At 38.7% G+C, this 27,274-nt stretch overlaps 1 protein-coding gene across 1 annotated transcript; it reads right to left on the bottom strand.

Moving 5' to 3' along the window:
• Nucleotides 1-3,788: 3,788 nt before the first annotated feature.
• On the bottom strand, nucleotides 3,789-5,060 carry LOC130966210 (uncharacterized). The gene is made up of 2 exons (XM_057890994.1): nucleotides 4,626-5,060; nucleotides 3,789-4,547 (listed from the first exon to the last, which is right to left on the bottom strand). The coding sequence occupies exons 1-2, from the start codon at nucleotides 5,058-5,060 to the stop codon at nucleotides 3,789-3,791; spliced, it is 1,194 nt and encodes a 397-aa protein (XP_057746977.1).
• Between the last annotated feature and the right edge of the window lie 22,214 nt (nucleotides 5,061-27,274).

The raw sequence follows: 27,274 nt of genomic DNA, 5'->3' as shown, positions 1-27,274 counted from the left end.
ATCAACCATGCATCGTGTTATCAGGAATCCAAGAGATATTCACTAGAGCCTTGGTTGCTTGTAGAACAAGAGTGGTTGTCAGTCACCTTGTTCATGAGTGAGAATGATGATGAGTGTCACGGATCATCACATTCATCAAGTTGAAGAACAAGTGATATCTTGGACAAAGAACAAGCGGAATTGAATAGAAGAACAATAGTAATTGCATTAATACTCGAGGTACAGCAGAGCTCCACACCTTAATCTATGGTGTGTAGAAACTCCACCGTTGAAAATACATAAGAACAAGGTCTAGGCATGGCCGAATGGCCAGCCTCCCAAAGTGAGTTCAATCATAAAACATGATCAAAAGCTCCCTAATACAATAATAAAAGGTCCTATATATAGAGAACTAGTAGCCTAGGGTGTACAGAGATGAGTAAATGACATAAAAATCCACTTCTGGGCCCACTTGGTGTGTGCTTGGGCTGAGCAATGAAGCAATTTCGTGTAGAGACCCTTCTTGGAGTTAAACGCCAGCTTTTATGCCAGTTTGGGCGTTTAACTCCCATTTAGGTGCCAGTTCCGGCGTTTAACGCTGGAATTTCTTGAGGTGACTTTGAACGCTGGTTTGGGCCATCAAATCTTGGGCAAAGTATGGACTATCATATATTGCTGGAAAGCCCAGGATGTCTACTTTCCAACGCCGTTGAGAGCGCACCAATTGGGCTTCTGTAGCTCCAGAAAATCCACTTCGAGTACAGGGAGGTCAGAATCCAACAGCATCTGCAGTCCTTTTGAGTCTCTGGATCAGATTTTTGCTCAGATCCCTCAATTTCAGCCAGAAAATACCTGAAATCACAGAAAAACACACAAACTCATAGTAAAGTCCAGAAAAGTGAATTTTAACTAAAAACTAATAAAAATATACTAAAAACTAACTAGATCATACCAAAAACATACTAAAAACAATGCCAAAAAGCGTACAAATTATCCGCTCATCAGCCACCAAACTTAAAACATGCAACTAGACTCAATGAAAAACTAACAATTAATAAAGAAAAATAATATTTTTGAAAAAAATTTTTTGAAAAGAAAGTAAAAGACTCTAAACCAAAAAGACAAATTTTTCCTAATCTAAGTAACAAAATAAACCGTCAGTTGTTCAAACTCAAACAATCCCCGGCAACGGCGCCAAAAACATGGTGCACGGAATCGTGATTCACACTTTTCACAACTCCGGTGCCACTAACCAGCAAGTGCACTGGGTCGTCCAAGTAATACCTTATGTGAGTAAGGGTTGATCCCACGGAGATTGTCGGCTTGAAGCAATCTATGGTTATCTTGTAAACCTTAGTAAGGAGATTAATGACGAGAAGAGTTTTGTTTGTAAAAAAAGAGTAAAAGAACATGAACTGAATAATACTTGTTATGCAGTAATGGAGAACAGGTTGAGGTTTTGGAGATGCTCTGTCTTCTGCATCTCTGCTTTCTTACTGTTGTCTTCTTCATGCACGCAAGGCTCTTTCTATGGCAAGCTGTATGTTGGTGGATCACCGTTGTCAATGGCTACCATCCATCCTCTCAGTGAAAATGGTCCTCTACGGTTTTTCGCATGGCTAATCATCTGTCGGTTCTTCACTCGTGCCGGAATAGGATCTATTGATCCTTTTGCACACTGTCACTACGCCCAACATTTGTGAGTTTGAAGCTCGTCATAGTCACTCCTTCCCAGATCCTACTCGGAATATCATAGACAAGGTTTAGACTTTTCGGATCTCAAGAGTGCTGCCAACTGATTCTAGCTTATACCACGAAGAGTCTGGTTTCATAGAATTGAACAATCTGTTGTCAGGAGAGGGAATCAAACTCGTGAACTAGAAATCCAAGAGATACACATTCAATCTAAGATAGAACAGAAGTGGTTGTCAGGCACCCGTTCATAAGTTGAGAATGGTGATGAGTGTCACGGATCACACATTCATCATGTTGAAGTACGGATGAATATCTTAGAACAAAAACAAGCGTGATTGAATAGAAAACAGAAATAATTGCATTAATCCATCGAGACACAGCAGAGCTCCTCACCCCCAACCATGGAGTTTAGAGACTCATGCCGTAGAAGATACAAATTCAGATGTAAAATGTCAAGAGGTACAGAATGAATCTCTAAAAGTAGTTTTTATACTAAACTAGTAACCTAGGTTTACAGAAAATGAGTAAGCTAAGATAGATAGGGCAGAAATCCACTTCTGGGGCCCACTTGGTGTGTGTTTGGGCTAAGCATTGAAGCTTTCACATGTAGAGACTTTTCTTGGAGTTAAACGCCAACTTTGGTGCCAGTTTGGGCGTTTGACTCTAGCTTGTAACTCAGTTCTGGTGTTTAACGCCAGAATAGGGCAGGAAGTTGGCTTTTAAACGCCAGTTTGCGTCGAAAACTCGGGCAAAGTATCGACTATTATAAGTTGCTGAAAAGACCTGGATTTCTAATTTCCAACACAATTGAGAGCACGCCAATTGGGCTTCTGTAGCTCTAGAAAATCCATTTCGAGTGTAGGAAGGTCAGAATCCAATAGCATCTACAGTCCTTTTTCAGCCTCTGAATAAGATTTTTGCTCAAGTCCCTCAATTTCAGCCAGAAAATACCTGAAATCACAGAAAAACATACAAACTCATAGTAGATTATAGAAATGTGATCTTTGCATAAAAACTAATAAAAACATAATAAAAAGTGAATAAAACATGCTAAAAACTATATGAAAATACCATCAAAAAGCGTATAAAATATCCGCTCATCAGGCATGCTGACAACTTTCATAAAAATGAAAGAATTATCAACCATCAAGAAATTGCTTAATGGTTTGGCTATTTTTGAAAAGTTCTTGATAAATCTTCTATAAAATCCAGCATGTCCTAAGAAACTTCTAACAGCTTTCACATTAGTTGGTGGAGGGAGTTTCTCTATAATTTCTACCTTTGCCTTGTCAACTTCTATCCCTTTTCTTGAAACTTTGTGACCAAGAACAATCCCTTCAGGTACCATAAAATGGCATTTCTCCTAATTTAAAACCAAATTGGTTTCTTGGCACCGTTTCAAGACAAGGGTAAGATGATGCAAGCAAGCACTAAAAGTGTCACAAAAAATAGAGAAATCATCCTTGAAAACTTCAATAATTTTTTCTACCATATCAGAGAAGATTGATAGCATGCATCTTTAAAATGTTGCTGGAGCATTACACAATCCAAATGGCATTCTTCTGTATGTAAAAACTCCAAAGGGACAGGTGAAAGATGTCTTCTCTTGATCCATGGGGTCAACCACTGTTTGATTATAACCAGAATACCCATCAAGGAAGCAGTAATATGCATAGCCAGCTAGCCTCTCAAGCATTTGGTCAATGAAAGGGAGAGGGAAGTGATCTTTGCGTGTGGCATCATTCAACCTCCTATAGTTAATACACATCCTCCATCCCGTCACAGTTCTTGTGGGAATGAGTTTATACTTCTCATTAACAATAACTGTCATCCCATCTTTCTTTGGTACCACTTAAACTGGGCTTATCCATGAGCTGTCAGAGATAGGATAGATAATCCCTGCATTCCATAACTTCATTACTTCATTGTGGGATTTAGCCTCCTTTGAGGTTGAACCACTGGTTTGGAATTGTCTTCCAAAAGGATCTTATGCATGCAAACTGTAGGGCTAATACCGTTCAAGTCATCAATGGTCCATCCTAATGCATCTTTGTGAGCCTTTAGTACATTAAGGAGCTTTCCTTCTTCTTCTTCAGTCAGGGAAGAGTTGATGATCACTGGAAAGCTATCTGCTGTGCCAAGGAATGCATATTTGAGATGAATAGGGAGAGGCTCAATTCTTGTTTTGGAATTTCTTCCTTCTTGTCTTGTTTCACCTCTTTCTCAATGGAAATTTTAGCTACTTGTGCTTCCATTGTCTCCTGATCTTCTTCCCCTTCTTCTTTTTGTTGCTCATGATGATTGGCTTCCAACATTTCTTCCACCAAACTTTCGATCATATCTACTTTCATGTAATCTTCTTGCTCAAGGGGGTATTGCATTGCTTTGAAAACATTGATGACTGTTTGCTCATTGTGCACTCTAAAGATCATTTCTCCCTTTTTCACATCAATAATAGCTCTTACTGTGGCTAGAAACGGTCTTCTTAAAATGATTGAATTGTTTCCTTCCTCTTCTGTGTCCAAAATCACAAAGTTTGCAGGGAAGATAAACTCTCTAACCTTCACCAATAGATTTTCCACAATGCCATTGAGTGTCTTGATTGATCTATCAGCCATTACCAATGACATCCTGGTAGGTTTGAGTTCTTCTATGGCAAGCTTTCTCATCATTGATAGGGGCATCAAATTGATACAAGCACCAAGATCACAGAGAACTTTGTCTAATGTCATCTTACCTATGGTACATGAAACTACAAAACTCCCTGGATCTTTAAGCTTTGGTGGAATACCCCTTTGAATCATAGCACTGCATTCTTCAGTGAGAAGCACTATTTCCTTCTCATGCCAACTTCTCTTTTTGTTGATGAGCTCCTTCAAGAATTTTGCATATAGAGGCATTTGCTCTAATGCTTCAGCCAGGGGGATATTAATATCCAATTTCTTGAAGACTTCAAGGAACTTGGGGAAGTGTTGATCATTGGTTTCCTTGTTGAACCTTTGAGGGTATGGCAAGGGAGGTGTGAAAGTCTTCTCCACTTGCTTCTGTCCTTGAGATGATTCTTCCATTATTTGCTTCCCTTTTCTTGAGATTTGTGGCTGCTTCTCTCTCTCTTCAGGCTTCTCTTGATCATCTTTGTTGAGTGTAGCATCATTATTGCTACTGGCTTCATCATTCTCAGTTGGCTTCTTGTCATTCACCAAGGTTTTTCCACTCCTTAACTGTATAGCTTTGCATTCTTCTTTAGGATTTGGAATGATGTCAATTGGGAGTGAGCTTGTTGGCCTTTCGATCACAGCTTGCTTGGAAAGCTGCCCAATCTGCCTTTCTATATTTCTTGTGGAAGCTTCATTGTTCTTGTTTGTAAGTTCTTGCTGTTTCACCATTTTTTCCATCAATATCTCCAAGTTGGAGATTCTTTGAGAGTCTTGTGGGATTTGTGGTTGGTTGTGAGCTATTATGGATGGATGATAGTTGTTGTGGTTGGTGGCTGGGTTATTGGATGGATAATGGTTAGAATTGGGGTAATTGTTTTGGGGTTTTCTATATAGATTTTGGTTATTGTTCAACTGGTTATTTCTTGAGTTGTTTTGATTTGAATGTCTTTGCCATGGCTGTTGATTTTGATTGTGGTTATCTCCCCATCTAAGATTGGGGTGGTTCTTCCAGGATGGATTATAAGTGTCAGCATAAACTTCACTTGATCATGAGCCTTGGTTGTGCACATATTGAATTTGTTCCTGCTGCTGATCTTCTTGGTTTTCTTTATTCTGCCCCCATGTGGTTGATGGTTTGCTTGTATTTACTACTGTAACTTGGAGACTATCAATCCTCTTAGCCATTTGCTCAAACTGTTATTGAATTTGCTGCTGCATTATCTTATTTTGAGCTAGGATTGAGTCAACTCCTTCCAACTCTAGCACTCCTTTCCTTTGTGATGGTTGGCGTTGTCTCTGATGAGCAAAGAAATATTGATTGTTTGCCACCATATCAATGAGATTCTGGGCTTCCTCTGCAGTCTTCATCAATTGTAAGGAACCTTCTGCTGAGTGATCTAGTGCTTCTTGAGCCTTCAGAGTTAGTCCTTCATAGAAGTTTTGAAGCTTATCCCATTCATTGAACATGTCTGGTGGACACTTCCTGAGTAAAGCTTTGTATCTCTCCCATGCCTCATATAATGACTCTCCATCCATCTGAGTGAATGTTTAGACCTCTGTTTTGAGTCTGATGATCCTTTGGGGAGGATAGAACTTGGCTAGGAATTTACTCACTAGATCTTTCCAATTGTTGATGCTCTCTCTTGGAAATGTCTCCAACCATTGAGTAGCTTTGTCTCTGAGGAAAAATGGAAATAGCAACAGCTTGCAAATATCAGGATGCACACCATTAGTTTTGACAGTATCACAAATCCTCAAAAAAGTGGATAAGTGTTGGTTTGGATCTTCAAGTGGCCTTCCTCCATAGGAACAATTGTTTTGTACCAAAGTGATGAGCTGTGGCTTCAATTCAAAGTTATTTGCATTGACATTTGGGGTAAGGATGCTACTCCCACAATGCCTAGGATTAGCAAATGTATATAAAGCCAAGACTCTCCTTTGTGGTTGACCATTGTTGTTGGCCACTCCTACTGGTGGATTTGTTGGATTCTTTTCCATTTCTTGATATTCTTCTTCAGAAGTTTCTCCTCCAATGACTCCCTTTCCTTTGGCTTCCCTTCTCAGCCTTCTAAGGGTTCTTTTGTCACGATCACCAGAGGTGGAAACCTCTCTCCTTGCTTCTGTCATAAAACTACAACAACAAAAAACACAAGAGCACTATGTAGCTTGAGTGCAGTGAGAGTTGGTAGAGACAAAGTCTCAAATAGTTAGTATGCTGGTTAAAAAAAATATAGGAAATGAACAAAAACAAAGAAAAAGTGCTTAATCTAGACCCCCACCTTACTTAATCATTGTCAATCTGATCAATCCCCAGCAATGGCGCCAAAAATTTGATGTGTGGAAAACGATCCAACACAAAACTCATCGGCAAGTGTACCAGTCGTATCAAGTAGTAATTACTCACATGAGTGAGGTCGATCCCATGAAGGATTGAGCAATTTTAGTTAGGTGGTTGATTTAGTTAAGCAAACAAGTGATGATTTGAGTGAATTGTGATAAACAGAAGCTAAATTGCATGAAAGTAAAGAGGAGAGGGGAAATTGATAGTAAATTAAAATGCAGAAGAATTAAAGAGCTGAAGCTTAAAGTGCAAGTAATGTAATTGACTGAAACTTAGATTGCAAGAAATGTAAATGGCTGAAGGTTAAAGTGCAAGAAATGTAAAATTACAGGAAGAGTAAAAGGAATTTTGGGAGTTGGGATGCAAAATTAAACAAGAGAACTCAAAGTGCAATCAATCAGAGAAAATCAAATGAAGTAAGTTGTAGCAGATCTCAAACAGAAAAGTAAAATTGCTTAAGGAAGCAAAACAGAAATAAAACTCAGCTTAATTGCAAAATGAAGTTGAAGATCTCGGGGGGTCAAAGAGACTAGAAAACAAGTCTAGATCTCAATTCCTTCTTTGATCCAACAGAGAACAATTTGCAGAAGAAAAGAAAGATGAAAACAGTAAATGAAAACTCATATTCAATTCTTGGAACAATTGAGAAGAGAGGTAAAAGATGATTCTCAAACTTAGAATCAATGAAGCTATTCATTCTTAATTCGAATTCAAAGAATAGATAGTAAAAGTAGCAGAAGAAATAAAAATGATGGCAGAAAACTAAATCCAGTTCCCAATCCTTAGAATTATGGAGAAGAAAACAAAGATGAATTGCAGATCAAAGATTGAAACAGAATTCCTTCAATCTCAATCCAAAATTCAAAAATAGAAAGCAATAAATGCAGAAGTAAGAACAAGGAAGAAGAGAACTCAGCTCTCAATCCCAATTCCCAATTCCCAAAATAAAACTAAAAATGAAAGAAAATTCAAAAGTAAAAGTAAAAAAGTCCTCTACAAATCAAACTAACTCCTATTTTTACACTTTCTATTTTTGGATTTTCAGAATTTGGAGTGAGCCTTTCAATTTGGTGAAGAATTGAATTTAAATGGAATTTTAATTGAATTTGGACCATGGGTGCTGCTCCCAGTAAAGTGCTCAGTTAACTAATTGACCGCAGCGCTACCCATTGCCTTTGACCTTCAATTTTGTTGAGCACCAAGCCTTCCTTGGCACAACTCCATAGCGCTCGGTTAAGAAAGAGAGCACATTGCCCTTTGCTTGCTAATAAGGTCCCTAGCTTCCAGCCTTGAGGGAAGCATTTTTAGAGCCATTTCTTTTTGAAACAATGAAAGGTAGCGCTCAGTTAAGTAAGGGAGCGCAGCATCCCTTTGTTTTTGGTGGAGCTCCCTTGTTCGAATCCCAGTGAATGCATTTTGCCCAATTTCCTTGTGAATTAAGTGTAGCGCTCCTTCCTAGCCATCATGGGTTCAAAATTTGGCGAGCTCCTTTTGCCAATTTATTTCATGAAGCAATGCAAAGTAGCGCTTCCTTTGGTTCCTCATGTGCTTGGTTCGAGACTTGGAGGTTTCATTAGCAAATATTGCACCTTGCATTTCTTTTGGTGGAAGCCTGATAAAGTTAACAAAGTTAACCGAGCGCTATGCTTTTTGCCTTGTTCCTTTGAACGCTCAGTTAACCCTTTCAACGCAGCATCCTTGCCCTTTGTGTACTTGGCTTTGTTTGCCCATTTCTAGCGCTTAATTAGAGAGCGCTGCTCCCTTGCTTTCTTGATGCGCCACGCTTTTTCCTTCCTTAGGCCACGCTTTCCTTGTTTCTTTCTTTTCTTCACCTACAAGTAATCAAAACAACCAACCAAAGTATCACCAAATTCACAAGGTTTAAAATTCATTCAAAAATTAATTAATTCTAGCTTAAACCTCATGATTTTGTGTCAAATAAAGGGTGGTTGATTGATTTAACAAAACCATGCAAATCCACTCCAAATTACTTACTTACAACGCAAGAAAGTGCATAAAACGTAATGAAACAAGTGAAAAATACTTGAAAAGATAGCATAAGATGACTTGTCATCATCCGGTTCCTATTCTAAAATAGCTACCTGATCAGAAAATTAGTAAGAACTCAATAAAAATCAAATAAGTAAGAAAACTACTACTACAAAAAATAACTAAGGATACGACATTATCGGGTTTCCTCCCGACAAGCGCTTTTTTATCGTCACTAGCTTGACGGTCAGCTCCTCTAAGGAGGAGGATCATAGGGGCTCAGCTCTTTACCCCTTACTTTGAACTTCTTTCCTGTGTCTCCATAATGTAGCTCAATATGCTCCAGAGAAAGGATTCTGGTTACTGTATAAATCCACTTTGGATTGCTAGTAAACACCACCTTCATTCCTGGGGAGAAACTTTCAGTGGAGATCTTTTTGTTTCTCCATCCTTTGGGTACTTTCTTCTTTTTGGGAACTTCTTCCTTGGTAGATGATGCATTCTCAACACCAAACTTAGGTTTGATGTCGGGAGGGATTTTATTGATTGTTACCAAGGGAGGTTTGAGCTGCAGATTCTGCTGTGTATCATCAGGGAGTTTTTGAAGGGTTGGATCAATAAGCTCAGTCTGCATGCACCTCTCTTCTTCACCTGTCGAATGTACCTCTATGAAAACATGAAAGACTGGTTGCTCATCATGCACTCTAAGCACTAATTCACCCACTTCTACATCAATCAAAGCTCTTCCAGTGACTAGGAATGGTCTTCCTAGAATTATAGAGGCATTCTCATCCTCCCCTGTGTCAAGAATTACAAAATATGCTGGGAGGAAGAACTTACCCACTTTGACCAAGATATTCTCCACTAATCCGTATCCAGGCTTCATAGATTTGTCTGCCATCTGTAATGCTATCTTTATGGGCTGTGCCTCTTGCATTTGCAGCTTCTTCATCACAGATAAGGGCTTAGATTTATGCTTGCCCCCAGATCACACAACGCTTTCTCAAAGGTTGCGCTCCCAATGGTGCATGGAATTTGAAAGCTCCCTGAATCTGGCATCTTCCTTGGCAAGTTATTTTGAATTACGGCACTGCATTCCTTAGTTATAACTACTGTCTCATCTCCCTTTAAACGCTTCTTCTTTGACAACAGCTCCTTCATGAACTTGACATAGATAGACATTTGCTCCAAAACTTCAGCAAAAGAAATATTGATTTGTAACTTTCTGAAGACTTCCAAGAACTTTGAGAACTACTTGTCCTTGGTCTCCATTTGAAGTCTCTAAGGATATGGCATCTTAGGCTTGTACTCAGGAGCCTTTGGCATTGTAGGATGAGTGTCAAGAGAGTCTGGGAATGGGTTGTCCAGATGCTTTGGAGGGGCGTGCTCTATTTCTTCATTCTTCTCCTCTAGAGCTTCTTTTTTAACTAACTCTTCATTGACCTTGGTCTCAGAGCCAGCTACTTTACCACTTCTCAGTTGAATAACCTTGTAATCTTTTTCAACTGGCTCTTCATCAACTTGTGCTTCCATACTTGCCACTTGTCCACTTATCAAGGTGATAGCCTTGCATTCCTCTCTTGGATTTGGAATTGTGTTACCAGGAAGGCTATTAGTGGTCTTCTGATCAATTTCATTAACTCTGGTGGCTATTTGACCCATCTGAATCTCCAAATTCTTGATTGATGCTCTGGTTTCTTTCACAAAACTCCTCATCATTTCCCAATTAGAATCTTCTTGGGATTTAGAATTTTCCTGTGGAGGTGGTTATTGTTGATGAGATTGAAATTGGCGGTTATTGTAATTGTTTTGTTGAAAGCCGCCCTGAGAATTATTGTTGAAATTCTGAGGTCTCTGGGGTTGGTCTCTCCACCCAAAATTTGGGTGATTTCTCCATCCTTGATTGTATGTCTGAGAATAGGGGTCATTATTGGGATTTCTATAACCACTCCCCATGTAATTGACCTGTTCAGAAGAGGTTGAGCATAATCATAGTTATCATTTTGCACTAAATTTTCTGCCATGTCATAGGGGACCTCTTGAGGTGGATTTTGGGTGTTGATAGCTGAGACTTGCATGCCACCCATGTGTTGAGTAAGTAGACTTATTTGCTGAGACATAAACTTGTTCTGAGCCAGAATAGCATTAAGAGCTTCTATTTCCATGACACCCTTCTTCTAAGGAGCCTCAGAGTTCACAGGATTCCTGTTAGATGAGTATAAATATTGGTTGCTAGCAACCAATTCAATAAGATCAATAGTCTCCTCTAGTGTCTTCTTCTTATGCAATGAACCTCCTGCAGAATTGTCTAAGCACATCTTGGACATTTCACCAAAGCCTTCATAAAAGATATCTAGTTGAGTCTATTTGGAGAACATGTCCGGAATTGCCTAGTCAGTAGCTTGTATCTCTCCTAAGCTTCATACAGAGTTTCACCATCCTTCTGTCTGAAGGTCTGAACCTCCACCCTAAGCTTAGTCAGCTTCTTTGGTGGGAAAAATTTAGTGAGAAACTCAGTAACCACCTTATTCCAAGTATCCAAACTCTCCTTGGGTTGAGAATCTAGCCATAGCTTTGCTCCATCCCTTAGAGCAAACGGGAAGAGCATGAGTTTGTACACCTCTGGGTTTACTCCATTTGTCTTCACAGTATCACAGATTTGCAGGAAACTAGAAATAAACTCATTTGGGTCTTCGTGGGGAAGACCATGATACTGGTAATTTTGTTGCACCAGAGTGACCAGTTGTGGCTTCAACTCAAAGTTGTTCGCAGCTATAGGAGGCACCACAATGCTTTTTCCATACAGATCTGCAGTAAGAGCAGAGTAAGAACCAAGTACTCTTCTTTGTTGCTCATTCCCATTTAGATTTGCCACATTAGGATTATCAGCATCATTAGGATCCATAATGGATTCTGCAGCCTTGTAAGTCTTGCTTGTTGTAAACGTCATCTGAGGGTCCTTTCAGGTTCAGGATCAAAGTCTAAGAGATGTTCTTTGTCTCTGTTCCTGCGCATAAACAAAAAGAAGACAAGAAAATATGGAACTATCTACGTCAGAGTGCAGAGAATTCCCAGCGAGGTAACCTGAACTAGGAAACACCAAACTTAATTTCAGAAATTACAAAAATTATTAGTGCTATTAAAATTTTAAATTTTTTTTCTGAAAATTTTTTTAATAAAATTTAAATAAATTAAAACTAAAACGCCTAATCTAAGCAATCAAACAATTGATAGTTGTTAATTACAATCAATCCCCGGCAACGGTGCGAAAAACTTGGTGTGGTTTTTACAACCACAGACTAACCGGCAAGTGCACTGGGTCGTACCAAGTAATACCTCAGGTGAGTGAGGGTCGATCCCACGAGGATTGATGGATCAAGCAACAATAATTGAGTGATAGACTTGGTCAGGCAAATAGAAAGTAATGTTTGGGTAATATAAAAGACATTAAACAATATAAAGAATATTGAAGGAAGGCAAGTAAATAATTTGGGAAGAAAATATGGAGAAAATAGTTAAGGTTTCAGAGTTATCTATTCTTCCGGATTAAGTTTTCTTACTAACTATTTTAATCATGTAGGATTTAATTTATGGCAAACTATATGTGACTAGACCCTAATTCCTTAGACTTTTCTAGTCTCCTCTAAAATTCATTAACTGCCAACTCCTTGGTCAATTAATTCCAATTAGAAGCTGCATGATCAAATTCCAGTTTATATGCCACAAAAACTCTAATTACCCAAAAATAAAAGGATTATATGTCATGTATCCCGTTAAATCCAGATAATTAAAATTTAGGAGAATATGTTTTCAAGCTGTTGTTCAAGTAAAGAGCTTTTCCAAGTTTTACAAGAACTCAATCAGAAAGAGGGTCATACTTCCGTTCCACCCAAATTCATAAGATAAAGAGCGAAAACAATTCTTAAATTATAAATCCATACATGAATTAAAATAGAAAAAGTAATAAAATCAATCCATACAAATAGACAAAGCTCCTAACCTTAACAATGGAGGATTAGTTGCTCATTGTTCAGACAAAAATAGGATTCTCCTAAAATGTACAGAGTTCCAATCTGATGGCCTCTAAAGTTAACTAATGGAATCCTTTTTTATAACTAATCCTAATAAATTTAAAATCTAATTATCTAAAATTAAAAATAATATCTTTTCCTAAAAATAAGATTTGAATTTAAATCAGAATAATCAGCAGGTCTTCAGTTGATGGGTGGGGACCACATATTTTGTCCATTCTGTAGCATCTAATCTGTGTTTTTTGGGCTGAAAACTGGGTCAAAACAGCCTAGAAATTGGCCCCAGTATTTTTCTGCGTTTTCTGCATGTGGCGCAAGTCACGTACGCGTCAGTCACGCGTATTGGTGGACGAAATTGTGATCACATCAATATAGCATTAATGTATTTATTGTAGAATTGTGGAACTTAGGATTTTTTGGTACGAGTGGGCACAATTCCGTTCAACTAACCAGCAAGTGTACTGGGTCGTCCAAGTAATACCTTACGTGAGTAAGGGTCGAATCCACAGAGATTATTGGTTTGAAGCAATCAATGTTATTTTATTAATCTTAGTTAGGATGTCAACAAGGATTATTTGGATTAAAAGTGAAATTACTAGATTTCATTATAAAAATAAAAGAGGGAACAATGTTACTTTGAATTGCAGTACTGGGGAATATGTTGGAGTTTTGGAGATGCTTTGTCCTTTGAATTTCTACTTTTCCTTGAGATCCTCTTCTCACACGCAAGGTCTATCCATGGCAAGCTCTATGTAGGGTGTCACCGTTGTCAATGGCTACTTCCCATCCTCGCAGTGAAAGCTATGCACGCACTCTGTCACAGTACGGCCAATCACCGGTTGGTTCCCGCTCCTACTGGAATAGAATCCCTCTTTTGCGTCTGTCACTAACGCCCAGCAGGTTAAAGTCTGAAGCACGTCACAGTCATTCAATCCCGGAATCCTACTCGGAATACCACAGACAAGGTTTAGACTTTCCGGATTCTCATGAATGCCGCCATCAATCCGGCTTATACCACGAAGATTCTGATTAGGGAAGCTAAGAGACATTCATTCAATCTAATGTAGAACGGAGGTGGTTGTCAGGCACACGTTCATGGATTGAGGAAGGTGATGAGTGTCACGGATCATCACCTTCTCCACAGTTAGGCGCGAATAAACATCTTAGATAAGAACAAGCGTGTTTGAATGGAAAACAAAGGAATTGTATTAAATCATCGAGACGCTGCAGAGCTCCTCACCCCCAACAATGGAGTTTAGAGACTCATGCCATCACAAAGTATGTAATTCAGATCTGAAAATAGCATGAGGTACAAGATAAGTCTGTAAAAGTTGTTTAAATAGTAAACTAGTAACCTAGGTTTACAGAATATGAGTAAACTAAGATAATTGGTGCAGAAATCCACTTCTGGGGCCCACTTGGTGTGTGCTGGGGCTGAGACTAAAGCTTTCCACGTGTAAAGGCCTTTCTTGGCGTCAAACTCCAGGTTTTGACGTGTTTTGGGCGTTCAACTCCGGATCATGACGTTTTTATGGCGTTTAACTCCAGACAGCAGCATGTACTTGGCGTTCAACGCCAAGTTACGTCGTCTATCCTTGCGCAAAGTATGGACTATTATATATTGCTGGAAAGCCCTGGATGTCTACTTTCCAACGCCGTTGAGAGCGCGCCAATTGGACTCCTGTAGCTCCAGAAAATCCATTTCGAGTGGAGGGAGGTCAGGATCCAACAGCATCAGCAGTCCTTTTTCAGCCTAAGTCAGATTTTTGCTCAACTCCCTCAATTTCAGCCAGAAAATACCTGAAATCACAGAGAAATACACACACTCATAGTAAAGTCCAGAAATATGATTTTTGCCTAAAAACTAATATTATTTTACTAAAAACTAACTGAAACATGCTAAAATCTACATGAAATTACCCCCAAAAAGCGTACAAAATATCCGCTCATCACGTATGCGTCAGTCACGCGTACGCGTCGATGGTCTTTTTTGCAAGTCACGCGGACGCGTCGGTCACGCATGTGCGTCGATGTGTAATTCTTCAAATCACGCATACGCGTCAGTCACGCGCACACGTCGCCATGGAAAGCTCTAAATCACTTGCACGCGTCAGTCACGCGTACGCGTCACTCCTCGCTACCATCTCCTTTGATTCTTGTGCTGCAGAAACTCCATCAAATCCAGCCGAATACTACCTAAAATAAACAAAATTGCAAAAGACTCAAAGTAGCGTCCATATTGGCTAAAAGATAATTAATTCTGTATTAAACTCAATAATTAGATGCAAATTTACTAGGAAAAGATAGGAAAGATGCTCACGCATCAATACCTCGGATTTAACTTTTTGGTTTTGATTGCTCTTTGATGATTCTCTAATCCACACCCCATTCAAAAATTAGTGAATTAGTTCTTTTGGCAAGCGCACCAAAATTATCGCCAAGTAATAACCCACAGTGAAGTGGGATCGTATCCACAGAGATTGACAAATTCAAGCAGTTTTAATTGATTGATAAATTAGTCAAGCGGATCAATAAGATTGTGAAGTGCAGAATTGTAAATGACATAAATGTAAATGATTAGAATATAAAGAAAAGCAATAAAGTGCAGAAATAGAAATTGTAGAATGTAAAGTGCTGAATCATAAATGACTTGAATGTAAATTGGAGTGGGGAATTGCTGAATGTAAAAATTAAGCTATAAAGAAATAGATAGATAAGAATGGGGGAATTCATTGAGATTGTGAGATGTTGTCTCTTTGGATCAAATCTAGCTTATATCTTCTTTAATCATGCATTTCATTGACCTCTTGGCAATCATGATTGATTGAGCCCCAATCCCTTGGTGACTCAATCTCTCAGATCTTGATCAATAGCCAATTCCTTGGTCTAATTGCTCATGAAGAGAGATATGCTTGGTTCCTGATTATACCACGCACCCTCATAGGTCCAGGTAGAGGGAGGATTATATGTCACGTATCCAATCACCAAAACCCAGAATCTACTCAAGTGTGAGAAGGGATTTCAAGCATGGTTTTATGTTTCCTTTCCCAAGGTTCCCATGAAACCCAATTGCATTCAATCTCTTTCCCAAGATAATTGAACACTAATCATTAAGAACGAAATTCCTTCTAGTAAATCAAAGAGAAGATGAAGAGAAGAAGAATTTCACTATTATCAATCCATCAAGTACAACAGAGCTCCCTCTCTCAATGAGAGGGAAGTTAGCTACTCATAGCTTGAAAAGAACTCAAAAGTGGAGTGTAAAAGTGGATCTAAAACTAACTGCTTAACCCCTCTTCAGTACTCCTTGGGGGTATTTATACTACTCCTAGTAAAATAAAAGAATTACAAAAGTGAAAAGGGAAAATTACATTTTGAAGGGAAAAGAAAACACTCAATAAGCGTGACTTCTTAGCTGGCGTGTGGCTGGCGCTTTACCGGCGTGTCACGTGCCCTTCAAAATAGCTTGGCGTGCCACGCTCAATCCTTCAAGTGGCACGTTCGTCTCTTTGTCAACCTTGGCGTGCCATGCCTTCAAAGTCAAGTGGCACACCATAGTGGAATTCTTGTGTTGGCGTGCCATGCCTTTGAGCTCAAGTGGCACGCCCTTTGCTTTTTCCACTTTCCTTTGCCTATGGAAACTTGAACTAGCGTGGCACGCCCAGCTAGAGGTGTCCAGGGTTCTTAAGCACACTCTTTTTGCCTTGGATCACAACTTTATTTCTTTCTTTTTCTTTCTTTGTCTTTTTCTCCCTTTTTTTTCGTTTTTTTTTCGCTTCTTCTCTTCTTTTTTTTTTGTATTCACTGCTTTTTCTTGCTTCAAGAATCATTTTTATGATTTTTCAGATCCTCAGTAACATGTCTCCTTTTTCATCATTCTTTCAAGAGCCAACAGTCATGAACCACAAATTCAAAAGACATATGCACTATTCAAGCATACATTAAGAAAACAAAAAGTATTGCCACCACATCAAACTAATTAAGCTAGTTTTAAAGATGAATTCGAAATCCTGTACTTCTTGTTCTTTTGTGATTAAAAACAGTTTTCATTTAAGAAAGGTGATGGATTCATAGGACATTCATAACTTTAAGGCATAGACACTAAGACACTAATGATCATAAGACACAAACATGGACAAACATAAGCATAAAAATTCGAAAAACAAGAAAATAAAGAACAAGGAGATTAAAGAACGGGTCCACCTCAGTGATGGCGGCTTGTTCTTCCTCTTGAAGGTCTTATGGAGTGCTTGAGCTCCTCAATGTCTCTTCCTTATCTTTGTTGCTCCTCTCTCATGATTCTTTGATCTTCTCTAATTTCATGGAGGAGGATGGAATGTTCTTGGTGCTCCACCCTTAGTTGTCCCATGTTGGAACTCAATTCTCCTAGGGAGGTGTTCAGTTGCTCCCAATAGTCTTGTGGAGGAAAGTGCATCCCTTGAGGCATCTCAGGGATCTCATGATGAGAGGGGTCTCTTGTTTGCTCCATCCTTTTCTTAGTGATGGGCTTATCCTCATCAATGATGATGTCTCCTTCTATGTCCACTCCAACTGAATAACAGAGGTGACAAATAAGATGAGGAAAGGCTAACCTTGCCAAGGTAGAGGACTTGTCCGCCACCTTATAGAGTTCTTGGGCTATAACCTCATGAACTTCTACTTCTTCTCCAATCATGATGCTATGGATCATTGATGAGCAGATAATTTATACGCTTTTTGGCATTGTTTTTAGGTAGTTTTTAGTAAGTTCAAGCTACTTTTAGGGATGTTTTCCTTAGTTTTTATGTTAAATTCACATTTCTGGACTTTACTATGAGTTTGTGTGTTTTTCTGTGATTTCAGGTAATTTCTGGCTGAAATTGAGGGATTTGAGCAAAACTCTGAAAAAGGCTGACAAAAGGACTGCTGATGCTGTTAGAATCTGACCTCCCTGCATTCGAAATGGATTTTCTGGAGCTACAGAACTCCAATTGGCGCGCTCGCAACGGCGTTGGAAAGTAGACATCCAGAGCTTTCCAGCAATATATAACAGTCCATACTTTATTCGGAAATTGACAACGTAACTTGGCGTTGAACGCCAAGTACATGTTGCTGTCTGGAGTTAAACGCCAAAAAAACGTCATGATCCGGAGTTGAACGCCCAAAACACGTCATAACTCGGAGTTCAACTCCAAGAGAAGCCTCAGCTCGTGGATTGATCAAGCTCAGCCCAAACATATACCAAGTGGGCCCCGGAAGTGGATTTATGCATCAATTACTTACTCATGTAAACCCTAGGAGCTAGTTTATTATAAATAGAACATTTAAACTAATGTATTTGATATCTTTTTGATCACTTTAGATCTGAAGAACATCTTTGAACGCATAGTTCTTAGACCATGGGAGCTGGCCATTCGGCCATGCCTGAACCTTTTACTTATGTATTTTCAACGGTGGAGTTTCTGCACACCATAGATTAAGGGTGTGGAGCTCTGCTGTACCTCAAGTATTAATGCAGTTCTATTTTATTTTATTCAATTCTCTCTTATTCTTATTCCAAGATATTCATTCGCACCCAAGAACATGATGAATGTGATGATTAGATAACCCTCATTATCATTCTCACTTATGAACGCACGTGATTGACAACCACTCTCGTTCTACATGCAACCGAGCTTGAATGTGTATCTCTTAGATTCCCCAACAGAATCTTCGTGGTATAAGTTAGATAGATGGCGGCATTCATGAGAATCCGGAAAGTCTAAACCTTGTCTATGGTATTCCGAGTAGGATTCTGGGATTGAATGACTGTGACGAGCTTCAAACTCCTGAAGGCTGGGCGTGATGACAAACGCAAAAGAATCAATGGATTCTATTCCAACCTGATTAAGAACCGACAGATGATTAGCCATGCGAGTGACAACCGCAGAGGACCATTTTCACTGAGAGGATGGGATGTAGCCACTGACAACGGTGATGCCCTACATACAGCTTGCCATGGAAAGGAGTAAGAAGGGTTGAGTTGAAACAGTAGGAGAGCAGGCGTCCTTGAGCCATACAGTACCTCCATATGCTTATCTGAAATTCCTACCAATGAATCTGCATAAGTGTTCTATCCCTTTTATTATTTTATCTATTTTCTTCTTTATTAATTTCTAAAACCATAAACAATATTTAATCTACCTAACTGAGACTTACAAGGTAACCATAGCTTGCTTCATACCAACAATCTCTGTGGGATCGACCCTTACTCACGTAAGGTTTATTACTTGGACGACCCAGTACACTTGCTGGTTAGTTGAACGGAGTTGTGAATTCAACCAGTGCCATAATAATAATTCCTCTCAAAATAGTTAGAACATTGATCACAATTGATCCATTGTTCCCTCGTGCCAATTTCAAATTCCATAATTTTACAAGGAGTGCAACTTAAAGAATAAGGATCACAATTTCGTCCACCAAGTTTTTGGCGCCGTTGCCGGGGATTGTTCGAGTATGGACAACTGACGGTTCATCTTGTTGCTCAGATTAGGTAATTTTCTTTTCAAAAATTTTTACAAAATTTTTCTTTTACAAAATTTTTCTTTTATTTTTCGTTTTTCTAAACTTTATTTTCGAATAAAATTAATAAAAATTTTAAAAAAATCATAAAATCACAAAAATAAAAAATATTTTGTGTTTCTTGTTTGAGTCTTGAGTCAATTTTCAAGTTTGGTGTCAATTGCATGCTTTAAAAATTTTTCTTGCATTTTTTTCGAAAATCCATGCATTCATAGTGTTCTTCATGATCTTCAAGTTGTTCTTGATAAGTTCTCTTGTTTGATCTTGATGATTTCTTGTTTTGTGTTGTTTCTTGTTTTTCATGTGCATTTTTGCATTCATATTTTCCAAGCATTAAAAATTTCTAAGTTTGGTGTCTTGCATGTTTTCTTTGCATTAAAAATTTTTCAAAATTATGTTCTTGATTTTCATCATGATCTTCAAAGTGTTCTTGGTGTTCATCTTGACATTCATAGTGTTCTTGCATGCATCTTGTATTCTGATCCAAAATTTTTATGTTTTGGGTCATTTTTGTGTTTTTCTCTCTCATAACCAAAAATTCAAAAATCAAAAAAATATCTTTTCCTTATTTCCCTCCAAATTTTCGAAATTTTGGGTTGACTTGGTTAAAAATTTTTAAAATTAGTTGTTTCTTACAAGTCAAGTCAAAATTTCAATTTTAAAAATCTTATCTTTTTAAAATCTTTTTCAAAAATCATATCTTTTTCATTTTTTTTATAATTTTCGAAAAATTTCAAAAATATTTTTCAAATTATTTTCAAAATCTTTTCCTTATCTTTATATTATATTTTCGAAAATTCACTAATAATTAATGTGATTGGTTCAAAAATTTGAAGTTTGTTACTTTCTTGTTAAGAAAGGTTCAATCTTTAAGTTCTAGAATCTTATCTTGTAGTTTCTTGTTAGTGAAGTAAATAATTTTAAAATTTCTAAATTAAACCTTTTTATCTTTTATTTTATCTTTTTCAAAATTTGATTTCAAAATATCTTATCTAACTTAATATCTTCTTATCTTTTTCAATTTTGATTTCAAATCTTTTTCAATCAACTAACTAACTTTTTGTTTGTTTCTTATCTTTTTCAAAATCACCTAACTACTTTTCCCTCTCTAATTTTCGAAAATATCTCATCCCTTTTTCAAAAATTTTTTTTATTTATTAATTAATTATTTTAAATTTCAATTTTAATTACATCTTATCTCTAATTTTCGAAAATCACTAACTCCTTTTCAAAATTATTTTCGAATTTTCTCTTCTCTTTTCTTATTCTATTTAATTATTTAATTGCTAACACTTCTCTTCACCTCCCTTCATCCAAAAATCCGAACCTCCTTCTTCATTCTTCTACCCCCTTCTTTTTCTACTAACATAAAGGAATCTCTATACTGTGACATAGAGGATTCCTCTTTCTTTTCTTGTTTTTTTCTCTTTCATATGAGCAGGAACAGGGATAAAGGAACTCTTGTTGAAATTGATCCAGAACCTGAAAGGACTCTGAAGAGAAAATCAAGAGAAGCTAAATTACAACAATCCAGAAGCAACCTTTTAGAAATTTTCGAACAAGAGAAAGAGATGGCAGCCGAAAATAATAATAATAATGCAAGGAGAATGCTTGGTGACTTCACAAAACCAACGTCCAAGTTTGATGGAAGAAGCATCTCCATTCCTGACATTGGAGCCAATAACTTTGAGCTGAAACCTCAGCTAGTTGCATTAATGCAACAAAACTGCAAGTTTTATGGACTTCCATCTGAAGATCCTTATCAGTTTTTAACTGAGTTCTTGCAGATCTGTGAGACTGTAAAGACGAATGGGGTTGATCCTGAAGTCTACAGGCTCATGCTTTTCCCTTTTGCTGTAAGAGACAGAGCTAGAGTATGGTTGGATTCACAACCTAAGGATAGCCTGGACTCTTGGGATAAGCTGGTCACTGCCTTCTTGGATAAGTTCTTCCCTCCTCAAAAGCTGAGCAAGCTGAGAGTGGATGTTCAAACCTTCAAACAAAAAGATGGTGAATCCCTCTATGAAGCTTGGGAAAGATACAAGCAGCTGACCAAAAGATGTCCATCTGACATGTTTTCAGAATGGACCATATTAGATATTTTCTATTATGGTCTCTCTGAATTTTCGAAAATGTCATTGGACCATTCTGCAGGTGGATCTATTCACCTAAAGAAAACGCCTGAAGAGGCTCAAGAGCTCATTGACATGGTTGCAAATAACCAGTTCATGTACACTTCTGAGAGGAATTCCGTGAACAATGGGGTACCTCAAAAGAAAGGAGTTCTTGAAATTGATACTCTGAATGCCATATTGGCTCAGAACAAAGTGTTGACTCAACAGGTCAACATGATTTCTCAAAATCTGAATGGATTGCAACATGCATCCAACAGTACTAGAGAGGAAGCTTCTGAAGAAGCTTATGATCCTGAGAACCCTGCCATGGCAGAGGTTAATTACATGGGTGAACCTTATGGAAACACCTATAACTCATCATGGAGAAATCATCCAAATTTCTCATGGAAGGATCAACAAAAACCTCAACAGGGTTTTAACAATGGTGGACGCAACAGGCTGGGCAATAGCAAGCCATATCCATCATCTTCTCAGCAATAGACAGAGAATTCTGAACAAAACACTTCTAATTTAGCCAATGTAGTCTCTGATCTGTCAAAAGCCACTTTCAGTTTCATGAATGAAACAAGATCCTCCATTAGAAATTTGGAGGCACAAGTGGGCCAGCTGAGTAATAAAGTCATTGAAACTCCTCCCAGTATTCTCCCAAGCAATACAGAAGAAAATCCAAAAGGAGAGTGCAAGGCCATTGACATAGTCAATATGGCCGAATGCACAAGGGAGGAGGAGGACGAAAATCCTAGTGAGAAAGACCCCCTGGGACGTCCCTCAAGCAAGAAGGAGTTTCCTATTGAGGACCCAAAGGAATCTGAGGCTCATACAGAGACTATAGAGATTCCATTAAATCTCCTTCTGCCATTCATGAGCTCTGAAGACTATTCATCCTCTGAAGAGGATGAAGATGTAACTGGAGAGCAAGTTGCTCAATATTTAGGAGCTATCATGAAGCTGAATGCCAAGTTGTTTGGTAATGAGACTTGGGAAAGTGAACCTCCCTTGCTCATTAATGAACTGGATACTTGGATTCAGAAAATTATACCTCAAAAGAAACAAGATCCTGGCAAGTTCTCAATACCTTGTACCATAGGCACCATGATCTTTGAAAAAGCTCTGTGTGACCTGGGGTCAGGGATAAATCTAATGCCACTCTCTGTAATGGAGAAGCTGGGGATCATTGAGGTACAACCTGCCTTGTTCTCATTACAACTGGCAGACAAGTCATTGAGACAAGCTTATGAAATAGTAGAGGACGTGTTAGTAAAGGTTGAAGGCCTTTACATCCCTGCTGATTTCATAATCTTAGACACTAGGAAGGAAGAGGATGATTGCATCATCCTTGGAAGACCTTTCCTAGCCACAGCAGGAGCTGTGATAGATGTCAACAGAGGTGAACTAGTCCTTCAATTGAATGGGGACTACCTTGTGTTTAAGGCACATGGCCATCCCTCTGTGACAAAAGAGAGTAAGCATGAAGAGCTTCTCTCAGTTCAGAGTCAAGAAGAGCCCCCACAGTCAAACACTAAGTTTGGTGTTGTAAGGCCACAACCAAACTCTAAGTTTGGTGTTAAGATCCCATATCCAAACTCTAAGTTTGGTGTTGGGACCACACTAAAATTGACCTGATCACCTTGTGGCTCCATGAGAGCCACTGTCAAGCTATTGACATTAAAGAAGCGCTTGTTGGGAGGCAACCCAATTTTATTTATCTAATTTTTATTTTATTTTGTTTTATTGTCATTTTGTGTTTGATTAGGTAGATGATCATGAGGAGTCACGAAAAAAAAATTAAAAAAATTAAAAACAGAGTCAAAAACAGAAGAAAAAAATTTTTCACCCTGGAGGAGGCACAGACTGGCGTTCAACGCCAGTAAGATGTATTTGGCTGGCGTTCAACGCCAGAACAGAGCACCATTCTGGCGCTGAACGCCAGAAACAAGCAACATCCTGGTGTTGAACGCCAGGAATGTGCCTAGAGGAGAAAAGCTGGCGCTGAACGCCAGTAACAAGCATGAAACTGGCGTTCAACGCCAGAAACATGCATTACATGGGCGTTGAACGCCCAGAACATGCACCAATGGGCGTTTGAACGCCTGAATGATGCATGAGGGCATTTTACATGCCTATATGGTGAAGGAATGGTATTTGTTTACACCTCAGGATCTGTGGACCCCACAGGATCACCTCAGGATCTGTGGACCCCACAGGATCCCCACCTACCATATTCCCACCTTACCTTTTAATCCTAATCACACTCTCCTAATCCTAAATCTCATTCTTCCTACTCCCCATGTCACACTTCCCAATTTCCCCATTCACCATTCACATCAACCCACTCTTCCCCATAAAACCCCACCTACCTTCATAAAATTCAAATTCAATTTCCCACCCATTCCCACCCAAATTGGCCGAACACCCACCCTCACCTCTCCCTATAAATACCCTTCCCTTCTACTTCATTTTCACACAACACAACCCCTTCTTCTCCCACATAGCCGAACCTACCTCTCTCCCTCTCCACCATATTTTCTTCTTCTTCTTCTACTCTTCTTTTCTTTTTGCTCGAGGGCGAGCAATATTTTAAGTTTGGTGTGGTAAAAGCATAAGCTTTTTTTTGTTTTTCCATTACCAATGGCACCTAAGGCCGGAGTATCCTCTAGAAAAGGAAAAGGGAAGACAAAAGCTTCCACCTCCGAGTCATGGGAGATGGAAAGATTCATCTCCAAGAGCCATCAAGACCACTTCTATTATGTTGTGGCAAAGAAGAAGGTGATCCCTGAGGTCCCTTTCAAGCTCAAGAAAAATGAGTATCCGGAGATCCGACATGAAGTCCGAAGAAGAGGTTGGGAAGTCTTAACCAACCCCATGCAACAAGTCGGAATCTTAATGGTTCAAGAGTTCTATGCCAATGCATGGATCACTAGGAACCATGACCAAGGTATGAACCCAAGTCCAAAGAATTATCTCACAATGGTTAGGGGGAAATACTTGGATTTCAGTCCGGAAAATGTAAGGTTGGCATTCCACTTGCCCATGATGCAAGGTGATGAACGCCCCTACACTCGAAGGGTCAACTTTGATCAAAGGTTGGACCAAGTCCTTATGGACATTTGTGTGGAAGGAGCTCAGTGAAAGAGAGACTCCAAAGGCAAGCCAGTCCAACTAAGAAGACTGGACCTCAAGCCTATAGCTAGAGGATGGTTGGAGTTCATTCAACGCTCCATCATTCCTACTAGCAACCGATCTGAAGTTACTGTGGATCGGGCCATCATGATTCATGGCATCATGATTGGACAGGAAGTAGAAGTTCATGAGGTCATCTCCAATGAACTCTACAAAATAGCCGACAAGCCCTCACCTATGGCACGGCTAGCTTTCCCTCACCTTATTTGCCATCTATGTTACTCAGCTGGAGTTATCATAGAAGGAGATGTCTCTATTGAAGAAGACAAGCCCATCACCAAGAAAAGGATGGAGCAAGCAAGAGAAGCCTCTCACGGCCCTCAAGAAGTACATGAGGAAGTTCATCATCAAGAAATCCCTGAGATGCCTCAAGGGATGCACTTTCCTCCAAACAACTATTGGGAGCAATTCAACACTTCCTTAGAAGACTTAAATTATAATGTGGAACAATTAAGGGTGGAACATCATGAGCACTCCATCATTCTCCAAGAAATAAGAGAAGATCAAAGAGCAATGAGGGAGGAGCAACAAAGGCAAGGAAGGGACATAGAAGAGCTAAAGAACATCATTGGTCCTTCAAGAAGAAGACGCCACTAGAGGTGGATTCATTCCTTGTCCTTTATTTCTTTCTGTTTTCGGTTTTTAGTATTGTATTTATCTATGTTTTGTGTCTTTATTTCATGATCATTAGTATGTAACCATGCCTTAAAGCTATGAATAAAAATCCATTACCCCTTCACTTCTCTTAAAAGAAAAATGTTTTAATTCAAAAGAACAAGAAGTACATAAATTTCGAAAATAGCTCTTGAATTTAGTTTAATTATATTGATGTGGTGACAATACTTTTTGTTTTCTGAATGAATGCTTGAACAGTGCATATGTCTTTTGATCTTGTTGTTTATGAATGTTAAAATTGTTGGCTCTTGAAAGAATGATGAACAAAGAGAAATGTTATTGAGGATCTGAAAAATCATGAAATTGATTCTTGAAGCAAGAAAAAGCAGTGAAAAAGAGGAAGCATTCGAAAAAAAAAAAGAGAGTATATAAAAAAGAAGGAGCAGTAGAAAAAGCCAATAGCCCTTAAAACCAAAAGGCAAGGGTAAAAAGGATCCAAGGCTTTGAGCATCAATGGATAGGAGGGCCCAAGGAAATAAAATCCAGGCCTAAGCGGCTAAATCAAGCTGTCCCTAACCATGTGCTTGTGTCATGAAGGTCCAAGTAAAAAGCTTGAGACTAAGTGGTTAAAGTCGTGATCCAAAGCAAAAGAGTGTGCTTAAGAGCTCTGGACACCACTAACTGGGGACTCTAGCAAAGCTGAGTCACAATCTGAAAAGGTTCACCCAGTTATGTGTCTGTGGCATTTATGTATCCAGTTGTAATACTGGAAAACAAAAAGCTTAGGGCCACAGCCAAGACTCATAAGTAGCTGTGTTCAAGAATCAACATGCTTAACCAGGAGAATCAATAACACTATCCGAAATTCTAAGTTCCTAGAAAAGCCAATCATTCAGAACTTCAAAGGAAAAAGTGAGATGCCAAAACTATTCAGAAGCAAAAAGCTACAAGTCCCGCTCATTTAATTATAATTAATATTCATTGATATTTCTGAATTTATAGTATATTCTCTTCTTTTTATCCTAATTGATTTTCAGTTGCTTGGGGACAAGCAACAATTTAAGTTTGGTGTTGTGATGAGCGGATAATTTATACGCTTTTTGGCATTGTTTTTAGGTAGTTTTTAGTAAGTTCAAGCTACTTTTAGGGATGTTTTCCTTAGTTTTTATGTTAAATTCACATTTCGGACTTTACTATGAGTTTGTGTGTTTTTCTGTGATTTCAGGTAATTTCTGGCTGAAATTGAGGGATTTGAGCAAAACTCTGAAAAAGGCTGACAAAAGGACTGCTGATGCTGTTGGAATCTGACCTCCCTGCACTCGAAATGGATTTTCTGGAGCTACAGAACTCCAATTGGCGCGCTCGCAACGGCCTTTGGAAAGTAGAAACACCAGAGCTTTCCAGCAATATATAATAGTCCTACTTTATTCGGAAATTGACAACGTAACTTGGCGTTGAACGCCAAGTACATGTTGCTGTCTGGAGTTAAACGCCAGAAAACGTCATGATCCGGAGTTGAACGCCCAAAACACGTCATAACTCGGAGTTCAACTCCAGAGAAGCCTCAGCTCGTGGATTGATCAAGCTCAGCCCAAACATACACCAAGTGGGCCCCGGAAGGGATTTATGCATCAATTACTTACTCATGTAACCCTAGGAGCTAGTTTATTATAAATAGAACATTTAAACTAATGTATTTGATATCTTTTTGATCACTTTAGATCTGAAGAACATCTTTGAACGCATATTCTTAGACCATGGGGCTGGCCATTCGGCCGCCTGAAACCTTTTACTTATGTATTTTCAACGGTGGAGTTTCTGCACACCATAGATTAAGGGTGTGGAGCTCTGCTGTACCTCAAGTATTAATGCAGTTCTATTTTCTTTTATTCAATTCTCTTATTCTTATTCCAAGATATTCATTCGCACCCAAGAACATGATGAATGATGATTAGATAACCCTCATTATCATTCTCACTTATGAACGCACGTGATTGACAACCACTCCGTTCTACATGCAACCGAGCTTGAATGTGTATCTCTTAGATTCCCCAACAGAATCTTCGTGGTATAAGTTATAGATGGCGGCATTCATGAGAATCCGGAAAGTCT

Source organism: Arachis stenosperma, chromosome 3, assembly GCF_014773155.1.
Source record: "Arachis stenosperma cultivar V10309 chromosome 3, arast.V10309.gnm1.PFL2, whole genome shotgun sequence".
Classification (NCBI taxonomy): Eukaryota; Viridiplantae; Streptophyta; class Magnoliopsida; order Fabales; family Fabaceae; genus Arachis; species Arachis stenosperma.
Note: the sequence above shows the minus strand (reverse complement) of the source record. Positions and strands in the feature narration are given on the sequence as shown.

Coding starts and splice junctions, on each gene's coding strand:
- LOC130966210 (XM_057890994.1), bottom strand. CDS start 5,060: ATGGTGAAACAGCAAGAACTTACAAACAAGAACAATGAAGCTTCCACA. Junction 4,548..4,625: donor ACTTCCCCAAGTTCCTTGAA/GTCTTCAAGAAA, acceptor AAATTCTTGAAG/GAGCTCATCAACAAAAAGAG.